The sequence below is a fragment of the Anolis sagrei genome, chromosome 4 (assembly GCF_037176765.1).
Source record: "Anolis sagrei isolate rAnoSag1 chromosome 4, rAnoSag1.mat, whole genome shotgun sequence".
Lineage (NCBI taxonomy): Eukaryota > Metazoa > Chordata > Lepidosauria > Squamata > Dactyloidae > Anolis > Anolis sagrei.
This window is the reverse complement of record NC_090024.1, coordinates 83,448,694-83,473,335: the sequence shown is the minus strand read 5'-3', so window position 1 is coordinate 83,473,335 and position 24,642 is coordinate 83,448,694. Positions and strand designations below refer to the sequence as shown.

The following is a 24,642-nucleotide window of genomic DNA, read 5'->3' as shown; positions in this document are numbered from 1 at the left end:
AGATATCACATTACATAGTTTCACAATTTACCTATAAGAAAATGTATTGCTCAGTGTTAACAAATATGAGAGATATTTCTATCTATATTAATTTTTATTCTTTCCCCGTCTCCCTCTTTCTCTCTGTCCCATAAGAAGATGCTCCCATTTTCATAACCTACAATGGAGTTCCAGGTAGGTCAGTCCCTTAGAACATTATTGACTTTCTATACTGCCCTATATTCCAGGATATCATCCCAGATTATTTAATTTAAATTGGATTATTTGAGACCCCTTCTACACAGCTGTATAAAATCCACATTGAACTGGGCAGTGTGACCTCAGATAATGCAGTTCAAAGCAGATATTGTGGATTATCTGTCTTGGTATTCTGGGTTATGTGGAAGGGACCTGAGTCTCCACTGACGGATAATCTGGGATAAGCAGATAACCTGGGATCAGATCCTGGGGTATAGGGGCAGTGTGAAAGGGGCCTTAGATAAAGAAAATCCACTAAAATCAATCAACCTCTTGCTCCTCGTTATGGGGCTTTTCAATTATACTTTTAGTAGATGATAGAAAGCCTAGTAAGCTCAGGTTTCATATTTCATGAGGCCTATTCAACCTATTTTGAGTTCTCAGTGGTGAAAATTGATAGAGCCCTATTTTTTTCCTTGGAAAATATTGCATTCAATTAAAAAACATTGCATTTTTTCTTAATTCTAATAATTTCTATTTTGCTGGGACAAGAAGGCATTCTAATGGCAAAAATTAGTAGGTTTGTTGGGATTTTTTTTCTGTCCCAGGATATTTGTTTTGTTTTGTTTTGTTTTCAGAAAGAAAACTCTGCAAGGACAGTTAGATTCATTACCTTGGGTCAGCTTTTTTACTTTTGTGCCACAAATACTTGAGGTTTTTTCATTTATTTACCATGTCAGAAGTGAATTGAAGGTACAGTTATAATGTGTTTAAAACACACAAAGTTAGAAAACTTGACATTATACTAGATTTCTTTTGACCAGAAGCTGGCCACTTGGAGTGGGAGAAGGTCCTCCATTGTGCATGTGGCAGGGCTCAGGCTGCACTGTAGTAGGTTATTTGCTCTTCTCCACACTCGCATGTCGTGCATTCCACCTTGTGATGACATTTTTTAAGGTTGGCTCTGCATCTTGTGGTGCCAGAGCACAGTCTGTTTGGTGCCTTCCAAGTTGCCCAGTCTTCTGTATGCCTGGGAGGAGTTTCTCATATGGTTTCAGCCACTGATTGAGGTTCTGAGTTTTGGCCTGCCACTTTTGGACTTTCACTTGCTGAGATGTTCCTGTGAGTATCTCTGTAGATCTTAGGAAGTTGTTTCTTGATTTAAGGCTTGCTGATGGATATCTGAACAGAGGCCGAAGAAATCTTTGCCTTCATCCTTTCATTGTTTCATTGTTGGTTGCTACTTCCCTAAGGATGTCAGATGGTACAATACCAGCTAAACAGTATGATTTTTCCAGTGATATGGGACATAGACAACCTGTGGCATGTCTCACTAAGAGCCATATCCACTGTTTTAATGTGGTGAAATGTATTCCACACTGGGCATGTGTATTCAGCAGCAGAGTAGCAAAACGCAAGGGCAGATGCCTTCACTGTGTCTGGTTGTAATCCCCAGGTTGTGCCAGTCAACTTTCACACGATGTTATTTCTAGCACCCACTTTTTGCTTGACATTCAATGAATGCTTCTTATAAGTCAGAGCACAATCCAGAGTAACTCTTGGGTGTTTTGGTGTGCTGCAATGCTCCAGTGGGATTCCTTCCCAAGATGCTTGCCTGTTCTAAAGATGAAAATCACATGTCTGAGTTGTAGATGGATTAGGAATCAGCTTGTTTTTCCTGTAATAGGCAGTACGAGCACTTAAAACTTTGGAGAGCTTCTGTTCAACCATTTCAAAGCTCCCTGCTTGAGTGGTGATGCCAATCAGCAGCATAGATCTTCTGACAGTGGCTGGTCATTTGTGTAAATTTTAAACATTGATGCACGCTCCCCTGAGATGGGCCATTCTTCTGTTTTTGCCATCTGCTTCTCTGACCCTTGGACTCAATAAAAAAGCTCCTGTTTTGTAGCAGATTTCCTGTGAAGCAGGTGTGGTGGTAGTCCTTTGTGATATTATTTTTTTCTCTCAGGAGACGGTGATGATTTACAGAGTCATATGCTGCTGACTGGTCTATGAAGACAGCTCCTGTAATCTGCTGCCTTTCAAAACCATCTTCTATGTACTGAGTCAGGTTCAAAACTTGTGATGTGCAGCTTTTTCATTTCCTGGAACAAGCTTGCTGAGGAATCATACATGGGTCTATTTTTCCATAATTCTATACAAAATAAGTCTCTACAGAATTTTGTAAATATGGCACAAGGAGATTGGTCTATAGCTGTTTAGATAATTACGGTCTTTACGATTCTTGCTTTCCTCCAGATTTTGGGGATCTGACAGGATGCAGTGCAGTTGCCAGCACCTTGCTTTTGGGCCAAAGTTCTTAATTTGTTCCATCTGCTTTGCCATTTTTACTTTATTGAAAGAAATTTACAATTCAATAGATGTAAAAGGTTTTTTTCATGAAAACATAAAAGAGTGTAAGATATAAAGTATCCCAAATGATGTTATCCCAACTAGGAGAAAATATGGGCAAAATATTATTTTCACAGGTTTCAAAGAGTCTAGTTCCTAATTTATATTTTATTTTATTCTATTTAATTTTCTTTATTAGTAAAAATTAAGTAAGTATTAGTAAAAATTAAGTATTAGTAAAAATTAAGTAAGTATTAGTAAAAATTAAGTATAAGTAAAAATTAAGTATTAGTAAAATTAAGCTAATTAAGTATGTGTGGAGGACCACACATACTTAATTAGCATTTGGAAAGGTTAATGTCATTAGTAGAAATTGAAATTTATCCTGGATAGATGACTAACAAATAAAATCCTCCTATACTGTACTATTATTGAGTTTATATTCACTGATGAATGCAATACTGAACATCTCTCTGAGTAGAGTCAATGCAATAGCCAAAATAATTCTTTTCTCCATTGAGTATAGTCCATTTAGCAGTTTGTTGATGAATTTTAGAAGCAAAACCATAATGCCATTTTTCTGGGGGAAAGTTCTGGGTGGCATGTGGGGATTCAAAAAGGTTTTGGGGTTACATATGATCAATAGATTCCTTTGTGCTATCACACAGTACATCTGCAATAAAAACATAGAAGAACTGATTTGGGGCAATTTTTTCTTCCTCTAGTCTAGCAGCTCCTTACAAACCCTCCCTAAAACCAATATGCTCCTTGTTACCTTGACAAAGGACTACAATTGGATATCATCCTCAAACTAGCAAAAATTGTGGCTAGTTTGAGGACACTTTCAGACATGGATTTTTGGACTGGGATTCTAGTGGACCAAAGTTCTGAGCTATAGAAAGCCATTGTAGTGACCTTGGGAAAGTCACTCTCTCCCAATAGGATACTCAGGGCCCTTCCACACAGCCCTATACCCCAGAATATCAAGGCAGAAACTCCTACATTATCTGAGTGTGGATTCAGATAACTCAGTTCAAAGCAGATACTGTAGGATTTTCTGCCTTGATCTTCTGGGATATAGGGCTGTGTGGGAGGGCCCTCTCTCTGAACACATCTTCCCAAAAAGCCCCAACCTTGATAGGGTCACCATATCACCATTGATCAAACATCACATCAGGGCTTTAAAATGGGCAGCCACACATTTTTGCCACAGGCAGAATTCTGGGAAATGTAGTTTGGGAAGATGGGGACCTCTGTAGTTGATCATTCAAAAAGTTCCACCCTAAACTACATTTCCCAGAATTCTGCAGGTGGAAAAAATTCAGGGCTGCCTGCTTTAATAATAATGTAGTTTAGGGATAATGTCGTTGACGGTACTAAACTCCAATCAGACATGAGAGTTTATAGTCAACACTCCTGCTGAGCACAATAACTTGGGCTCCTTCCACACAGCTGAATAAAATCCCACATTATCGGCTTTGAACTGGGCTATATGGCAGGGGGGACTCAGATAGCCCAGTTCAAACCTGATATTGTGGGTTTTTCTGTCTTGATATTCTGGGTTATATGGCTGCGTGGAAGGGCCCTTGGAAAGTGTTTTTTAAAAAAGCAATGAATGTGAACACATGCACACTTGGCTGTCTAGTTTTGCTACCTAATGCTGGAAGAGGAACAAAATGTACACCACAAACACAGTATAAATGTACACCACAAGCACAGCTCTAGATGATGTTTCTCCTTTTGGGAAAATGAAAAGTGCAATCATCAAGATAGCTTGGCTTAATACAAATTTCTTAGGCTTTTTCTGGAAAAAAGAAAAACTAGTTTTGTAATAACTATGCTACCACTTCACCTGTTATAATTGTTTAAATTATAGCATTTTCCCCCCTTGCAGCCCTGCGACCGGATTTGTTTAAGTTGACTGAGTCAGGCTTGTTATCACAGGAGGCTGGCCTCAGATGGTGCTTGTTTACACAGGTTTTGTTTTGCTTAGCGCACATCTCTTTTGCAAAGCCAGTTGCACTGAAAAGGGGAACAAGAGGAGCAGAGGAAGCGAGGCAATGGGATAAAGCAAACAGGCAAGCAAGCAGATGCGAATGATCAAAGTTTTCTGGATAAATCCAAACGTTAGGAGAGAATGCTGCTGGAACATAGCCATACAGCCCCCAAAATTCTCAGGAACCCAGTAATTCTGGTCATGAAATCCTTGGACAACAAATCAGGAGACTCCCAAAGCAAAAGCTGATGCTCCAGTTCTCTTGCTGAATGGCTGATGCATGTTTCTCAGGAACCAGATAAACTACATCTTGCTAAATTACAAATAAAAGGACATACAAGATCTGAATGACATCAAGTTGAACAATAGCAGTGAACCAGAATTTTGGTTTAAAATACACAGAACTCTGAAAGCTGGAAAAGTTCTATATGTTTTATTGAGCAATACAGGTGCTTCCAGTGGTTTTTTTTTTTTCCCCATCCCACGCTGGACTATAAAAGCGAAGTTACATGGGCGTTAGCATTTTAAAAGTTTCTTCAGCAAATACATCATCCTGTTTGCTGGCTCGGCTGTATTTTTTCTTCCACTCTTTTCTTTGATTACCCATTAAGAAAATTACCAATGCAGGTTAAATAACTCAGGGAAGATATATATTACTTTCAAGCAAGTGGTGCAACAAGAGATCGTATTTGATGAAAACTTGAAGGAAGTCTGTGCAACAGAAAAAAGCAGGTAGGATCAAATTCTACTCCTATGTGGCCATGGCTGTATTTATGCTCCACGTCATAATTTAAAATCTGAAATAATGAAGAAATGTTATCCTGTATGACATAAAGTACAACAAATACAGAATTGTTAAAATGATCCTGTCTGTTTATCTACTTGAGAATTGGATTCTATTTTGTCTGTTGAAGTTTTTCTGTGCATGAGTGTATTCTGTTAGAGGCTTAATGGAAATGTTTACAGTCAGGTAGTAATGATAATTGTAAATAGTACATCTAAAATTAGCCATATAGAAGACCTTACTTGCTGACTCAGATAAGTATGGTTTTAGATTTAATTATACAGATGGCAATGTCCTTAAATTAATAACATTTTTTATCAAATTGATTAATATTATAATTCTTCATTATAACTAGCATTATAGTGTTGCTGTGAGTTTTCTGGGCTATATGGCCATGTTCCAAAAGCATTCTTTGCTGACGTTTCACCCACACCTATGGCAGGCATCCTCAGAGGTTGTGAGGTTTGTCAAAACCTCACAACCTCTGAAGATGCCTGTCATAGATGTGGGTGAAATGTCAGGAGAGAATGCTTCTGTAACATGGCCATACAGCCTGGAAAACTCACAACAACCCAGTGATTCTGCCCATGAAAGCCTTTGATGACTAGCGTTATAAATTGAAAGCTGCTGTAATATGTGCAAAAGTAAATGTATTGCTTCTATAGAAGTCCTCTGTTTCAAGTGGATGCTTTGTTGTCAAACTTCTGAAAAAAATAAAACATAAAAAAGTGAGAAAAATACACAAAATAGAGAAGATCTGAAATCAGTTTGGTCTGAATTCTGACTTTAGTTGAGTTTTCTTTTACTCCCCCCCCCCTAATTAAATCCATATTTTGAATATTTAATCAAAATCAATGTCGGAATTCCTATCACATACACAAGTTTTTTTTAACTATCTGATGGCTCTATGAAAGAGTGAGTCATTAATGAAAGAGTCATTATAATTAAGCAATTATGGTTTCCCCAAAAATTTTATCTCCCTTCAAAATGCAGATTAAGCAAAATGCAAATAAAGTGTGAAACCTCAACTTCATAATTAACTTGGTGAAAATGACAAGGACAGGTATACACTGCCTAGCTGTCAGATAAAATGAAACAACTTCACTTGCTACCTCATCACACTAGAGAATGAATCCACTTTAAATCCAGTTACTGCCTCCTGCAGAATTCTGGGGTTTGTAGTTTAGGGAGGAGCTTTTAACAGCCTCACTGAACTACAAAATCCAGAATTCTGCAGGAATTGGATTCATTTTCTAGTGTGACAAATATTGGAGTCAGTTTTTCGAACCAGAGACCATGGATAGCCATTGTGAGTTCCACTCTAGTCTTTCTCCCCTTTGCTACACTGTTTAGTTCACAATAGAAACTATTGTACTTCCATGTTTACCTCTCTGTCACCCCTCTCGTATGTTTTAGAGCCATTCTGTTCTTCTTGTTGTGTGCCTTAAAATTGTTTCTGATCTATGGTGACCCTATTAGGGGATTCTCTTGGCCAGATTTAGTGGTGTGTGGGGGGGGGGGGGGTCATCTACGGCTGAGAGGGCATGACTAGCCCAAGTTCACCTCACAGGTTTTCATGGCTAAGTGAGAATTTGATGGTGTTGCAGTGTCCTAGTCCAGTGTTCAAACCACTGTGCCATGTTGGTTCTCCCATTCTGTTCTAGCTCTTCCTTTTCTCTCCATAACTACAATGGAGTGTGTGCTTATATCTCTAGGGCTCCTTATTCAAGGTGTCTCTAAATCAGTGTTTCTCAACCTGGGGAACAGGACTCCTGGGGGTCACAAGGGGGTGTCTGGGGGGTCACAAGGGGGTGTCTGAGGGGTTGCCAAAGACCGTCAGAAAACACAGTATTTTCTGTTGGTCATGGGGTTCTGTGTGGGAAGTGTGGCCCAATTCTATTATTGCTGGGGTTCAGAATGTTCTTTGATTGTAGGTGAACTATAAATCCCAGCAACTACAACTCCCAAATGTCAAGATCTATTCCCCCTAAACTCCACCAGTATTCACATCTGGGCATATTGAGAATTCATGCCAGGTTTGGTCCAGATCTATCATTGTTTTAGTCTGGATGTAGGTGAACTACAACTCCAGAACTCAAGGTCAGTGCCCACCAAACCCTTCCAGTGTTTTCTGTTGGACATAAGAGTTCTGTGTGCCAAGTTTGGTTCAATTCTATCATTGGTGGAGTTAAGAATGCTCTTTGATTGTAGATGAACTATAAATCCCAGCAACTACAACTCCCAAATGATAAAATCAATTCCCTCCCAACCCCACCTAGTATTCAAATTTTAGGCATGTCAGTAATTTCTGCCAAATTTAGTCCAGTAAATGAAAACACATCCTGCATATCAGATACTGACATTACAATTCATAATAGTAGCAAAATTACAGTTGTGAAGTAGCAAAAAAATAATTTTATGGTTGGGGTCACCACAACATGAGGAACTGTATTAAGGCGTCACGGCATTAGGAAAGTTGAGAACAACTGCTCTAAATCTCCCTTTCTATTAATCTTCTCCCACTCCTCTACTCGCATCATAGCTCTTTTCTCTTTTTCTTTCTATAGCGTAACCTCTTTGTTGTTTGCTTTCCTATTTTTCTAGGCACTTCCTCCTCTTTCTCTCTAAACATTATAAAACTCTCCCTCTGTTATTACACCACAGGTCTTTCCAACACTGCATTGCTGATATACTTTCACCTCCATTCCCTATTTCATAGGCATCTTTGAACCCTCCATCTGCCACTTTTTCTTCTTGTTCTTCACTCATTTTCTGATATCCTATCCTAGATGTTTACTGGCACAACCTATATCATTGTAATGTTGTAAAATGTGAGGAAAAATCTCTCTATACTGCCTTAACCTCTTTGGAGAAAAAAGTGACATATGAACTGTAATATGTAAAATGAACCCTCTCTCAGATGACATCTCAAATGTGGGAGTTTGAAAATGTCAGGGAGGCTGAGAGCAATACTGTCAGAAGATGGTATGCTCAAAGTGGAGACATCAGATTGGAGAACCATCACCTCCATTATATAAAGATGGAAGAAACTGATTGAGTACTTCGCATGTCTGGGAATGTGGTGTTGTGATTGGACTTGTGAAGAAGGACTTGATAGATCTGGATTCAAATATCCATAATATATTATTATGGACAGAAAAAAGGGGAATCTTAATGTATCCTGTTTTGAACTCCTCGGAGAAAAGGCAGAACGTAGATGGAAGAAACAAACAAAAGATGAGCAGCATTTTTCCATCAGAGGGAAATGGTGTTCAGTCATTTCCTTCCTAAAGCTGTGGTACCCATATTACCATTTCACCACCTAACTCAACTGCTGAGTATGCCTGTCTTGTTTGACACAAGTTGTGGGATTCATTTCAGTTAGTTTGGCCTGATAACGTGAACAAGATCCTTGCAGCGGTGAAAGCGACCACTTCTGCATTGGTCCTTGCCCTTCCTGGCTTATTAAACCAGCCAGAGGTCCTCTGTCATCATGGGGCTGACCGGGATATAGGGTGGCAACCTATGCTCAATGGGGTACAGTCCCCCTGAAGACACTGGTCTGCAACTTGGGGGTCCTCCTGGACTCCACTTTGGTGCTTGATGCCCAGGTGTCAGCGGTGGCTAGGAGGGCCTTTGCACAATTAAAGCTTGTGCGCCAGTTGCGCCCGTATTTCGTGAAGTCTGACAGCTATGGTGGTCCATGCCCTAGTTACCTCCAGGTTGGATTACTGTAATGCACTCTACATGGGGCAGCTGCTCCAAAGATCTATGGCCAGATTACTAATGGGAGCTAGTTACAGGGAGCGGTCAACCCCCTGTTCAAAGAGCTCCATTGGCTGCCAATAAGTTTCCAGTTCCAATACAAAGTGCAGGTGATCACCTTCAAAGCCCTAAATGGTTCGAGACCTGCATAGCTTCGTGATCACATCTTCCCCTATGAACCAGCATGTGCTCTAAGATCCTCTGGGGAGACACTTCTCTCGCTCCCACTGTTATCTCAAACATGGTTGGTGAGGATGAGGGAGAGAGCTTTCTCTGTGGTGTCCCCTCAGCTCTGGAACTCTCTCCCTAGGGAGATTGGACAGCCCCCCACTCTCTTCATTTTCCACAAGGAATTAAAAACTTGGTTGTTCCGTTGTGCTTTGACTAGGGCTTCACCTGAGAATTATCCCAACTTTACCTATGCTCCAGCATTTTAGTTGGCCCCTTTCCTGTACTTATGATGCTTTAAAGGCCAAAGGCATTACCCTGGCAACCTAGCCCTCTGACTATTGCACTTTCCCTCAGCTCTCCCAAGGAATCATTACACTTACTCTGAGCCCGAACCCAGTTTCAAATTGGCCAGCCAGGGTATTGTTTTTATGTTGTCAATTGATTTTAATGTTTTTATTATTTGTTGTTATTGATTATTTTTTTCTGTGTCTGTTATATTTGTAATCCTTGGGCTTGTCCCTCTGTAAGCCACCCCGAGTCCCTTTGGGGAGATGAAGGTGGGGTATAAAAATAAAGTTATTATTATATTATTATTAAGTCTGCCCATGCACAGCAGTTGAATACAGCACTGAACAAAACATGCAGCATAATCACAGGATGTCTCAAACCTACACCTGTTGATAGACTCTACAAACTAGCTGGCATTGCCCCCCCCCCCCGATGTGTGACAGAAAGTTAACAACAACAACAACAACAACAACAACAACAATATTTGTACCCCTTCATCATCTCCCCGAAGGGACTCAGGACAGCTAACATAGGGCCAAGCCCAAACAATTAAAATAAGGCAAAATAAAGTACATACAAGACAGATGATGACATCAAGTAAAAATGCTATACAATAACATGGTAATACAGTAAAATAGTAACAATAACATAATAAATCAGAGTGTAAAATGGTACAAGGATTAAACGAGGGCGAACTGGACCAAATGCAAAGGGTAAAATTGTAAAACCTGTGGGTGAGGTAGATAGCTAAAGCACTGTGTCTAGTGCTGCTAACTGTGAGAGAAATAAGGTTGAACACTGTGAAAGCCATCCACTGCATGGCTATCAGTCTCTTCCCAGTAGACTTAAATGAAAGAAAAGTTTCACTCCTCTTAATGCTCTCCCAGCAACAGCAAAAGCAATCCCTAAAATGCAGCCCTGTGCAATGAGGGGGTGTAAGCATGTTAAAGATGCTAAATTCTACCAAGAGTCATGACTTGACTTCTACTGTGGACACTTGTAAATGTTCAAAATGGAGAAGCCATCCTTTTAGGGGAGGAATACTCACACCAGCAGAAAGGAATTAATAATTTCAAGGATGAAAGTAGTGGACAAGTTAAAAAACAACAACAAAAATACAATACATGTACCCACAGAACAGGTACATGTGGCTTCACCTACCTACCAACTCTAGGAATTATAGGTACTTCTAAGCATTATAGGTGTGGTGGTGTTTGGGGTGTGGAGGGATGGGTGTATTGTTTTTGTGAAGGCTGGGGAAGGCATTTAATTTCATTGTGCAATAGTACTTAGGCGATCCCTCGTTGTCTGAGGATGATGGTCCTCCAAGATCGGTGTCCTGGCGGTGGATCCGTAGGTGACTGTAGAGCCCTATTCTTGATCTGCATCTTTTCCCGCAGGGAGGGCATCGGTTTCCAAGTGGAAGGCGGTCCAGGTCGGGGTTGGCGTGACGTGCCTTCCTCTTGTCATGCTTCTCTCTTTCGCCCTCCATTCGTGCCTCTTCAAATTCTATAGCATTGCTGGTCACAGCTGACCTCCAACTGGAGTGTTCAAGGGTCAGGGATTCCTAGTTCTCAGTGTCTATGCCAAAGTTTTTAAGGTTGGCTTTGAGCCTATCTTTAAATCTCTTTTCCTGTCTTCCAACATTCTATGTTCTGTTCTTGAGTTCGGAATAGAGCAACTGCTTTGGGAGACAGTGGTTGGGCATCCTGACAACATGGCCAGTCCAGTAGAGTTGATTGCGGAAGACCATCGCTTCAATGCTGCTGGTCTTTGCTGGAATCGTTCCAGGAGTTGCATGTGATGTCTGTAGACAGTCCACATCTTGCAGGCGTATAGCAGGGTTGGGAGGACAATAGCTTTATAAACAAGCACTTGGTATCCCTACGGATGTCCTAGTCCTCAAACACTCAGATCTCAGCTAACTTGCGGGGTCCCGCAGGGAGCCATTCTCTCTCCTCTATCATTTAACATCTATATGCGACCGCTTGCCCAACTGGTGTGGAGCTTTGGCCTTGAGTGCCACCAGTACGCTGATGACACTCAGCTCATTCTGAGGATGGAGGGCCAGCCGGACTCTGTACCCGAAAATTTCCATCAGTGCCCTGAGGCCGTTACTGGGTGGTTGCGTGCCAGCAGGTTGAGGGTGAATCCAGCGAAGACGAAGATCCTTTGGCTGGGCCGTCCGGGTGGGAGGGAGATCCAGCTGCCTACCCTGGATGGCGAGACACTACGTCCGTCATCTTCTGTAAAAAGCCTTGGTGTCTTATTGGACCCTCTACTCACAATGGAGGCCCAGGTCTCTGCTGTGAGCAGATCTGCGTTTTTCCACCTATGTCAGGCTAGGCGACTGGCTCCCTTCCTATCTAGGAATGACTTGGCTACAGTGATCCAGGCGACGGTCATCTCGAGGTTTGACTACTGTAATGCCCTCTACATTGGCCTTCCTTTGTCAGTGATCCGGAAACTGAAGCTGTTGCAAAATGCAGTAGCTCGTCTTCTTGCCGGGGTGCCGGCGAGGTGTCGTATCACCCCAATTCTACAACAGCTGCACTGGCTTCCGATTGGGTACCGGATTACTTTCAAGGTGCTGGTACTAACCTTTAAGGCCTTATATGGTCTGGGGCCGGCGTACCTGAGGGCCCGCTTATCCCCCTCTTTAAGCCCATCTTTAAATCGCCTTTCCTGTCCACAAACATTCCATTTCCCGTTCTTGAGTTGAGAGAATTGTAACTGCTTTGGGAGATGGTGATTGGGCATCCGGACAAAATGGCCAGTCCAGTTGAGTTGATAGGAGCATCGCTTCAGTGCTGTTGATCTTTGTTTCTTCTAGCTTGCTGACATTTTTCCACCTGTCTTCTCAAGAGATTTGTAGGATTTTTCAGAGGCAACACTGATGGAATAATTCCAGGAGTTGAGTGTGATGTCTGTAAACTGTCCATGTTTTGCAGGCATATAGCAGGGTTGGCAGGACAATATCTTTATAAACAAGCACCTTGGACTCCTTATGGATGTCCCGGTCCTCAAACACTCTCTGCTTCTGGGTTGTTGTAGCTTTTCAGAGTATTATGGCCATGTTCTAGGAGCATTCTCTCCCAACATTTCACCTGCATCTATGGCATGCGTCCTCAGAGGTTGTAATCCTTCGACAATACACTCTCTGCTTCATTCAGAAAAATGCTGCACTTGCAGAGCTCAGGCGGTGTTGTATTTCAGTGTCAATGTTGACTTTTGTGGAGAGGTGGCTGCCAAGGTAGTGCAATAGATTATTATCCTTTTAGTACATTTGGTTTATCACAAATGAACTGCCCACCTTGCTCGTTTCCTTTTCCTTCTGACAGTTTGTAAAAAAAACCCATTACATTGTTGATACTACATAAGCTTTTTAGAATCACAATTTAATTTCTGAAAAATTGAAATTTGGAAAAAATGCAGACAAAACAAAATCTTTTAGCAGAAGGATGGCAAATCTATAGATATAGTACAACTTTCAACTCTCATCAGATCCATCCATGACAACCAATTACTGAAATGTTTTCTGTTTCTAGTTTGAAATTGTTACTTCCTGTTTAATTGTGTGGTACTTACTTTGAAGATAGTTGTTATGCTCCAGAAACTTCGTTTTTGTGATGGCCACAAACTATGTTGAATGGTTGAGAATCAATGCTATAGTCATTGAAAAGCTATAGCAGAACGTGCTGCAGAATGTACCGCATTTTTTTTGGAAGTTTACTAATTTTTCCCCTGTTTTTATAATAGAAGCAAACAGGAAATGACATTTATAACCCAGAAACAAAAATGTTGTCACATGATAATGGGAGTTACAGTCTTGCAGCATCTGCAAGAACACAGGTTCCTCAGCCATGTTATTCTTCTTTGTATCAAAACTCTGGTCCTGCGATTCCATTCACATGCATTGTCTCCCTGAAATCCAGGTTCTATGAGTGTCACTGGAACAGAAGGTAACACATATTATTTTTATGGAGCAGCTGTCCTAATCTAATGGTTCATCACCAGTTGAGAGGCATTGGTGCCCTATGCACATAATTTCCTAACTGTTTTGTCTGTGTTGGTTCAAAGGAATGTCAAGTAGAACTTTTTATATATGTTGCTGCTGCTTTATTTGCCAGGATCAGAAAAAAGTTAAAGCTATGAAATTCAACTGGGTGTTTTATGGTTTTGAAAAGAGCCAGTCATTCCTGCTTCTGTAACATGGGTTTTGCAGTGCCTTTCGCCACCTCCATATTATTATTATTATTATTATTATTATTATTATTATTATTTTACTGACACAAAAACACAATATGTCACAACAAATGAAATCTATATGATGGATTTCATATCACAAAATCACAAGTCGAACACTTCCCAAGCGTTTAGGACTATGTGATTTATTTTCAAATGATGCGTGCAGATCCAAGTAAGGTGGCCTTTAGCAGTTGACAGAACGTGATTGTTTCCAAATGCCAGCTGAGATCTTTTGGCACAGCACCCAGTGTGCCAATGACCACTGGGACCACTTGTACTGGTTTATGCCAGAGCCTTTGCAGTTCCATTTTGAGATCCTAATAACGGTTGAGTATGGCGACATCAATAATCCAAACATTTTTCTTTTCCACAATTGTGATGCCTGGAGTATTGTGTTCCAAAACTTTGTCAGTCTGGATTCATAAGTCCCACAGTATTTTTGTTGCATCCATTTTCCACTACATTTTCAGGTTTATGATCCCATCAGTTCTTTACTACTGACAGGTGGTACTTGTGACATAAGTTCCAATGAATCCGTTGGGCCACATAGTTGTGCCTCTGTTTGTAGTCTGTGTGTGCAATGTTTTTGCAGTAGCTGAGGATATGATCAATGGTTTCATCAGCTTCCTTGCACAGTCTGCATTTTGAGTCATCAGCTGATTTTTAAATCCTGGCCTTAATTGCATTGGGTCTGATGGCTTGCTCCTGGGCTGCAAGAACCAGGCCTTCTGTCTCCTTCTTCAGTGTTTCATTTGTGAGCCTTAAACAGGTTTTCTCCTTATCAACTTTTCCTTCAATTTTGTCAAGGAACTGCCCATGCAATGCTTTGTTGTGCCAGCTGTCAGCTCTGGTTTGTAGTATAGTTTTCTTGTACTGATTCTTTGTCTGCTGTGCTTTGAGAAGTTTCTGGTTATTAACATCAATTAAAGCAGGTACTTTGCTTTCCTTTACATATTCTGCCAGGGCATGTTTTTCTTCTTCAAGTGCTTGTTTTTCTTGTAAGAGTCCTCTGCCACCAGACCTTCTAGGCAGTTAGAGCCAGTCAACATCATTGTGAGGATGTAGTGAATAGTGGCCATGAGTTTTCTTGTTTTTCTGCCTGTGTCCAGTTTATGATGCCAGCAGTACATGCTGTAGAGATATGGCCCAGCTATGGCCCAGGTATTTATGACCTTGATGGTATTACCTCTATTGAGATTGCTTTTGATAATTTTTCTGACTCTTTGAATGTATTCTTTGCTGACCACAGTTTTCACATGTTCATGTTTGATGTTGTCCAGCTGTAGTATGCCCAGATATTTATAGGCCTCTGGCTGGTGACACTTTATTGCTTAGCCATTAGACTATTTATGCCCTCACTTTCAATGATGTTTCCCTTCTTCAGTTCCACTATCAAACATTTGTCCAAACCAAACTCCATGTTAATATCAGTGCTAAAGATTTGGACAGTGTTAGTCAGAGACTGGATTTCTGTTTAGGTTTTCCCATACAGCTTCAGGTCATCCATGTACAGCAGATGTGAAATTTTGTGAGATTTCTTAGACATTTGATAGCTGAAGTTTGTTTTCTGTAAGATTGTTGACAGAGGGATCATGGCAATGATGTAAAGCAGTGGGGACAATGAGTCTCCCTGGAAAATTCCTCTCCTGATGTTGACAAGTCCGTAGTTTTCATTTCCAACAAAAAAAGTTCAGTTCTCCAATGCTTGTCATATTTTCAATTAAAATTCCAATGTTTTTACAAACCCTAATGGTGTCTAGGTGCTTGATGATCCAACAGTGTGGGAGTGAGTCAAAGTCTTTTTTGTAGTCAATCCACATCATGTGGATATTAGTTTTTCAGCTTTTGCAGTTCTCCAGAATCATTTTGTCAATTAATAACTGGTCTTTTGTGCCCCTGCTTTTCCATTTGTTGCCTTTCTGTTCATCTGGCAAGATGTTCTTTTCTTCAAGACAATCTTGAATTCTGTTAGCTATGATGCCGTTCAGTAGTTTAAACATAGTGGGCAGACATGTTATCAGCATGTAGTTTCCTGGTGCTGCTCCTTTTGCTGGATCATTTGGTATCAGATATGTTCTCCCAGTTGTTAACCATTCACTGATACTGTTAGAGACCCTAAATTTGGGTCTTTTTAGGTCCAGTCACAGGAGCACGAAAGGAAGGAGACAGTCCCATTGAAAGATCAAAAAACAAGATTTTTATTTTAGTTTCTTCCAGAAGAAAGATGGACAGTCAAGCAACTTGCACAGAAGTTACCTTCAAAATGATTGCCACCCCGTCTTGGCTTTTGACCACCAAATATATACCCTGAAGTAAACAGAACATTTTTGTCATGGGAAAGTACTCTCTTTCCAGCCCCCACTCTTTGACCTTTTGATGGAAAGTACCTTTTTGTGCACGTGCACTTCAAAAACAATATTTGAAGCTCACCACAAACATCCTGTGTGAGAAGTACCTTCTAAATGTCACATCTCGTTTCTAGAAAAACACTTTCTTTCTTATTGCTCATTTTTAAGTCAGAGAAAGGGTATCTCTCTTTTGCTGATTTTGTTAGCTTTTTCACCCAAAAACCCCTTACTCAGAGACCCTTGGGGCCTCCTTCAATACTTCCTTTCTGCAGCATCTCATTGAATTGTTGGGACATTTTTCCATGTAGACTAGTCAGATATTTGAGCCAAAATCCATGCAGTTGATCACTACCAGGCAATGTCCAGTTCTTGACTCTCTGCACTCATTTGCTGATCATTTCAGTTGTTATTTCCATCTGTTCCATTTTGTTCTCTAAGAATTTTTCTTCAGACTCCTTTATCCACCCAGCATTTTTGCTGTAGTTCTTATTATTTTCCCAAAGTTCTTTCCAAAACTTAGTTGTTGCAGTTTTCTCAGGCTTTATGACTACTGTGTCTGTTGTTTGGTTCAGACTCTGGTAGAACCGTCTTTGGTCTGATTGAAACAGTTGATTTCGTCTATCCTGGATTATTCTGGTTTCATACCTCTCAATTTTCTGGCTGTTGCTGCAATTTGTTCTTTCATGATTTCCAAAGCTTCTTCAATTTTTCTGGTATTCAGCTAGTACTTTTTAATCAAGTATTGCTTGATTTTCTCATTCTTCCGTTTCTTTTCCTCCATATTTTTCAGGTTACTTGCATCTGATCATAGATTTTTGATTTTCAACTCCAACCTGACCTTTCACTTTGGTTTTCCAGTCCATTTCCTTGGAGGCTGCATTGGTTATAGGGGCCCAAGCCCTTCTGTCATTGTTGTACTGTAGGCAAACTGGTTTGTTTGTTCAATGGAGAATATTTGGACAGTAGAAAATAATGTATTCACATCTTTCATGAGAGGCGCCAGGTGTCGCTTAGACACTATTTTTAAAGTTGGGAGTCACTTTCTTACTGCATTTGATATAGCATGAGCCATGATTTCATCCTTGAGCTCTTGTTTTTTTTTTCAATGTTCCTAGTAGTTCAACAAGTGCTGGTTCTTCAAATTCTTGCAAAAGCTCCACATTTTTTCCTGGTTCAGTCTGTTCCACAGTTCCAAGTGTTGCTGGAGTCTCTGCTATTGTCTGTAATGTGACCTGATGCTTTGCAAATCTTCTGAATTTCTTCAAGTTCAACTTCACCAAACACTTTGTTTCTGATTATGAATTTGGTTGGTCAGCCAGCCAGACTTCAGTTATCTGTGAGTCAGGGTACTCTTATTTCCACAATTGATACATCCTTTTTTGGTAGCCACACTTTTGAGGTTCTGATTTGTAATGGCATTTCATAACTGGGGGGGTTTCTGGCATTGTATATTTCTGCCACCTCTGTGACTGTTCATACAAATATAAAATTTGTATTTTGATTCTGTAGCCAACTTGTCAATGGATGTCCAGAATCAGCAGCATTCACCACTGTCCTAAAAAGGCATCGACTGAGCCAGTATAGACTTCATTTTGATTTGTTTTTCCATAGTGCTAATGGGTTAGGTGCTCTTAGTTCCATTCCTCAGCTGAGACCTCTCTGATTTGGTTGGACCTGCTGGTAGTTACACTACTGCCAGCACAGCTCTCAGCATCCTTGGAGCAGTTAAGCCCCCCCCCCCCATCACCACCACCACAAGGTGGCACCTATCGGGGGATTATTATTATTATTATTATTATTAATATTTGATACACAACAAAAATTCGTACACAGCAAACAAGGTCACTCTGCTAGCTTTTGTATTCGATCACATGTCGGACACTTCCCAAGAGTCTAGGAGAGTGTGATGTATTGGCGAATAATGTGTGCAGATCCAAGTAGGGTGGCCTTTTGCAGCTGACAGATGGTAATTTTGTCAGCGACAATTGTTTTCAAGTGCAGGCCAAGTTCTTTAGGAACTGCACCCAGTGTGCCGATCACCACTGGGATCAGCTTTACTGGCTTGTGCCAAAGTCTTTGCAGTTTGAACTTTAAATCCTCATATTGTAGTCTGTCTGCATGATCTTCTTGCAGCAGCTGAGTATGTGATCCATTGTTTCATCTGTTTCCTTGCAGAGTCTACACTTTGACTCTATCATCGACTTTTCAATTATTAATATTATTGCTATTTTACAAAAAATTATTAAAGACTTTTTCAGTGAAATAAAAATGATTATTATTATGGGGTTTATTTAAACCCCACTTTTTCTCTCCATCAAACAGTTTACACTAAAAGCATTTCCATATGATTTAAATTTTTCAAATATACAAGCATTAAAACAGAATTAAATATTATTGGTATTTTTAAAAATCCTTAAAAAATAAATTCAGAACAAAATACCACAGCAGCTCTTGATTTCATCTTTAAAACCACCTCCTTTAAAAGTCATCCTGAATAAAAAGATGGTAGTGATGAAATTGCTTCCAGAAATCCTGCCGATTACTGCTTATTGATTCTTATTTCAGTCATGTTTACAAAAACTGCATAAATATTCCTTTTAGCTATCTCTAATGCCTTTGTGTAATTTGTCATTTGATCACATTGCTTCTCCTGATAATGATCATTCCATTGGATTTCATATTCAGCTGCAGTTAAAAAAAATTCTTTCCCTCCAGGCCGTTCTAATTCTGTCTACACCTTCTATTTTAATTTATTTCATTTCACTTCCACACGATACAGCATGCTGGAGCCTGTAGTTTAATCTCATATATGCTGGAAAGGTTTCAGCAATCCTGGCTGAGGTAGGGGGTAGGGAGAACCAAACTTATCACCAGACCCTGACCCTGAAGGCAAGAAAACATACAAAGCCTTTAGTTTCATCCCTTTTTCTGGTTCTTCCAGCTTCTCTTGCTTTAGTTCCTGCTCTTCTTTCTTTCTCTCCACCTTACTTTTGACTCTCACTTCCCCACATTCGGATGCAGCATTCCAGGCTCAATATCTGTGGTGATAAATAACTCCACAAATTCTTTTGCAGGAGCTTGCCTATCAAGGGTCACTTTCTGGCCATCGCCGTACCCAGGATTTGCTCTCCTTTGGATGGTAAGTGGGATTTCAGCTTGCCTTCTTCTCCATACTTGTCTTTCACACAATCATTTATGTATGACAATTTCACAGAATTCCTTAGCACTGTGACCAATGCAATGCTAGCTGATGGAACCTGGTAACTGTAGTTTAAAGGATAATTTTGCCAACCATAGCTATGTCTGATCCTAACTTGAAATTAGAGCTCATATATCAGAGGGATAAATCATGTGGCAAATAATCCTTTTGGGACTTGTGTTTCCACATTAGAGGCTCATAAACCAGTCTGCCTCTGTGCCTTAAAAAAAGATTGGAGCAATCTGTAATCAGATTGCAATCTGATCACTGTGTTGTGAGAGCCAGATATTACTACAGCTAAATGCAGCTCTCCACCCTATGTTCTCTATCCTCATCTACCCTCAGCTATTTGGATTGTGCCCATGTCTCCTAAGAGATTCTAGAAACAGTAGGCAAAAAAGTAAATTTTCCAGATTTTGATTGTGATGTGCTATGATTGTCCTCATTCAGGTTTTTGCATTGTCCTAATTCAGGTTTTGCGTTTGTCCTCATTCAGGATTTTGCGATTGTCCTCATTCAGGTTTTTCACATTCTCATAGACTGGGAAGAAACATAGAATCATAGAATCATAGAGTTGGAAGAGACCTTGTGGGCCATCCAGTCCAACCCCTTGCCAAGAAGCAGGAAAACTGCATTCGAAGCACCCCTCACAGATGGCCACCCAGCCTCTGTTTAAAAGCTTCCAGCGAAGGAGCCTCTGCCACACTCCGAGGCAGAGAGTTCCACTGCTGAACAGCTCTCACAGTCAGGAAGTTCTTCCTAATGTTCAGATGGAATCTCCTTTCTTGTAGTTTGAAGCCATTGTTCTGTGTCCTAGTCTCCAGGGCAGCAAAAAACAAGCTTGCTTCTCCCTATGACTTCCTCTCACATATTTATACATGGTTATCATGTCTCCTCTCAGCCTTCTCTTCTTCAGGCTAAACATGCCCAGATCTTTAAACCGTTCCTCATAGGGCTTGTTCACCAGACCCTTGATCATTTTAGTCGCCCTCCTTTGGACCCATTCCAGCTTGTCAATATCTCTCTTCAATTGTGGTGCCCAGAAATTGGTGCCCACAATATTTCAGGTGTGGTCTAACCAAGGCAGAATAGAGGGATAGCATGACTTCCCTGGATCTGGACACCATACTCCTATTGATGCAGGCCAAAATCCCATTGGCTTTTTTTGCCGCCGCATCACAACAATTAGCTCTTGAGTTCATGTAGATAAGGGTAGCAAGACAGGGCAATAATTCAACAAAAGTCCCTGAGAACATTATTGCCAGTAATAGTATGTATGCATTGGAGACACGTAGGAGAGAAGTCAAGCCATCCATCAACCAAACAAGGTCCAAGGCCTTAAGAGTCTAACAGTATTTGCCATACCAAGCCAAAGCAGAAAGCAGACAATCATTTCTAGTAGGAGACAGGAGTCAGAGATCCTTTCTAAACTACTACATAATCCAGTATCTAGGTTCTTGTGGGTTTTTTCGGGCTATAGAGCCATGTTCTAGAGGCATTTCTCCTGACGTTTCGCCTGCATCTATGGCAAGCATCCTCAGAGGTAGTGAGGTCTGTTGGAATTAGGACAATGGGTTTATATATCTGTGGAATGGCTGGGGTGGGGCAAAGAGCTTTTCTCTGCTGGAGCTAGGTGTGAATGTTTCAACTGACCACCTTCATTAGCATTTGAAGGCCTGCCTGAGCCTGGAAAAATCTCTTGCTGAGAGGTGTTAAGATATACCTGATTGTTTCCTCTCTGTTATTTTGCTGTTGTAATTTTAGAGTTTTTTAAATATTGGTAGCCAGATGGTGTGTGGACCACACCAACAACCACCATGTCAGACTACACAGAGAAGCCATTGAAATCCACAAGCATGTGGACAATTTCAACACAAAGGAAGAGAGTAGAGACCATGAAAATGAACAAAATCTGGCTACCAGTATTAAAAAAACTCTAAAATTACAACAGCAAAACAACAGAAAGGAAACAACCAGGTACATCTTAACACCTCTCAGCAAGAGATTTTCCCAGGCTCAGGCAGGCCTTCAAATGCTAATGAAGGTGGTCAGTTGAAACATTCACACCTAGCTCCAGCAGAGAAAAGCTCTTTGCCCCACCCCAGCCATTCCACAGATATATAAACCCATTGTCCTAATTCCAACAGACCTCACTACCTCTGAGGATGCTTGCCATAGATGCAGGTGAAACGTCAGGAGAAATGCCTCTAGAACATGGCTCTATAGCCCGAAAAAACCCACAAGAACCTAGTGATTCCAGCCATGAAAGCCTTCGACAATACATTAATCCAGTATCTGATTCCAGATTATCTGCCTTGGGCTAGATTCTATGGCAGTGTAGAGTCATATAACCCAGTTCATAGCAGATAATCTGGGATCAGATACTGGATTATATGGCAGTGTAGATCCAGCCAGAGATATGCCTTAAACTGGCTCCAGACAATGTAGGTGCTCTCCCTAATGTTTGGCAAGGAGCTCTCTCCTGTCTTCTCTCCTTCCCGTCTAAGGGATTGTGGGCAAACTCCATTCTGTGATCACCCCAGCTGCTCCAAAGATTCCTGGCTTTATGCTTTCTGGAGATGTCATTACACGGAGTAAGCTGTAAGATTCTCTCCATCCCTAATGCCTAAGTCCTGACTCATAACAGTGATGTAGATCAGGGATGGTCAGCCTGTTGCCTGCTGACAGTATCTAGACCCACCCTCAATCCCATTTGATGATATTTCCTGCTGGATAGAACTCTGAAGCATGCATTTGCCACATCTAGCATCGCTCTCACATTCACCTTCCTGAAAAATTTATCTGTCCAGGTAAAATGTAGTGAGTGTATGCATGTATTTGTGTGTGTGTGTGTGTGTGCAGGGTGGGGGAGGGGGAGTGTGTGTGTGTGTGAGAGAGATGTGTTCAGATGTACCTGTTATAATCTACCTTCCAAATACTATTTTGCTAATTTGTTAGGACAGCACTATATCCACAGTTGCCTAGATGCTGAGACACTCCTATGCTGCTTACAAAGAGTTGGTATGACATCATGAGTCCGTCATGGCAATTTTTCTTAAGTGTTCTATCTCCACACCTTCTATATGGACCATTCTCACGATACCTGTTTACGTTGTAAATAATGAAAACTGTATTTTAGCGAGCTTTTGCATAGATTTGTGTGGTTTCTTCTCATTGTATAAAATGAAATATTTGATGTATTTGCCGGAGCTGGGAAGGGAAGCATCCTATCGATTGTAGCATGTGGCCTTGTGTAGCCTCTCCCCTTCCCCCACCTATGAGTTGGTCTACCAGTCTTTCAAAATTGAGACCAAAATTTCGCCCATACATACTTCTGGAGATTATGGTTCCATTTGCTATAGAAGTAATGTAGTTGGCATCACTATAACTTCCATGAGTCAACAACAAACAAAAATGTATTTTTTTTGAGTAATTTTTATTGAGATTTATGTCTATATACATCCAAGGGTATAGAGGTAAGGGTAAGGGTATGGTGTGGAAGTATGTGGAAAAGAGGGAATGGGGTAGGGGAGATTATGGGGGGGGGGCAGGATAAGTGAGGGATAGGTGCACAAAAAGGGTAGGATTGAAAGGATTGGTGGGGAGGGGGGGAGGAGGGGTGGGGAGGGGGGGATGGTGTTGGGGGGGGGGAGTAGCTTCCCGACATTCTTCTGAGGGTTTTCTCTTCTTATTGTTACGGAGTCTTCAAGCCGACCTAGGTATTGGATTTCCTTCTTCAGATGCTTGACAGGTCAATTTGAAGAGGCACCGCCTTAGTCTTAATAAATTCTTTGAAGCCTGTCCAGTCTGTGTATTTATTTGTTCCTCTCAGTCTTTGTGAGAGGTTATCCATTTGAATAATTTCCAAGACTTTGGTGTACCACTCTTCCATGCTTGGGATTTCTTTTGTCTTCCAGAACTTGGCCAGGAGTATCCTTGCTGCTGTACTGAGTAGAAATATTATCTTTTCCTGATTTTTGTCTAATTTTATAGTTGTAATTCCTAGTAAATAGGTTTCTGGCATTTGGGTAAAACTGGTTTTTATAATTTTTTGCATTGCTTTATGTATTTCTTTCCAATACTTTTTGACCAGTTTGCAAGACCACCATTGGTGGAAGAAAGTTCCCTTTTCTTTCCCACATTTCCAACATAGATTTGATCCGGTTTTATTAAATTTGGCGATATTTTCCGGCGTGTAGTACCACCGGAAAAACATCTTAAACCAATTTTCCTTTAGGTCGCTCGCTTCTGTATATTTTATTTTGGTTGTCCAAACCTCTTCCCATTGTTTTATTAATATATTGTGTCCTAAGTCTCTTGCCCATTTTACCTGACAGTTTTTAATCTGTTCTTCCTCTGTGGCCCATGTGAGTAGTTGGTCATAGATAATTTTTATGAATTTCCTTTTCTTTTTCATGATAAGCTCCCATATTCCTTGTTCCTGGCTAAAACCTAGTTTTTTGTCTTCCTTAAATTCCTGATGGATTTGGTGATAACTAAGCCACGTGATTTTATTGTTTAGTTGTTTTATCTCATCTAAGGGTTTTAATATTAAGTTTCCTACTTTCTCTTCTTCGTTCTTTTTTAATAACTCTTGATAAGTTAGCCAATTTTGTTCTTCCAATTCCCTTTTGTACTTCGCCTCTATGGGGGAGATCCACAGTGGAGTTTTGGAATATAATCTAGCTCTATATTTTTCCCACGTCCTTATTAAGGCGGTTCTTATATAATGATTGCTAAAAGCTTTTTCTACTTTTCTTTTGTTGTACCAAAGGTACCCGTGCCAGCCTGCCCTGAGCTCAAATCCTTCTAATGCAAGTAATGGTCTATTTTCAAGGGTGGCCCATTCTTTTATTGCTGCCAAATTACATGCCTCATAATAGGCCTTGAAGTCCGGTAATCCGAGGCCCCCTCTTTTTTTTGCATCCGTTAAGATTTTTATACTGATTCTTGGCTTGCGATCCTTCCATATAAATTTGATCACATCTTTATTCCATTTCTTAAAAAGATAGTCATTTCTTAGTACGGGTAGTGTTTGAAAGAGAAATAAGAGTTTAGGCAGTATATTCATTTTAATTATGGCAATTCGTCCTAATAATGATATGTTCTGATATTTCCACATATTTATGTCCTTTTTTATTTTCTCCCATAATATTTCATAATTATTTTTCACAAGATTTATGTTATTTTTTGTAATGTTTATTCCTAGATATCTCACTTTATTTTCTATTTTTATCCCTGAGGTTTCTTGGAGTATTGTTTTAGCTTTTTGGTCCATATTTTTAACCAATAATTTTGTTTTCTGCTTATTTAA

General features: G+C 40.4%; 1 protein-coding gene across 2 annotated transcripts in view; it reads left to right on the top strand.

Moving 5' to 3' along the window:
* The first annotated feature begins 4,559 nt into the window (after positions 1–4,559).
* The window catches only part of GCNT2 (glucosaminyl (N-acetyl) transferase 2 (I blood group)), a 77,709-nt gene continuing 57,626 nt past the window's right edge, over positions 4,560–24,642 (top strand). Inside the window, exons 1-2 of one of the 2 annotated variants that reach the window (XM_067467511.1) lie at positions 4,560–5,257; positions 19,204–19,268. In XM_067467511.1, coding sequence (XP_067323612.1) covers positions 19,266–19,268 — 3 coding nt within the window. In that variant the 5' untranslated portion in view covers positions 4,560–5,257; positions 19,204–19,265. Of the gene's footprint in view, positions 5,258–19,055; positions 19,269–24,642 lie in introns of those variants that run through there. The other variant, XM_067467512.1, reaches the window with a different exon arrangement.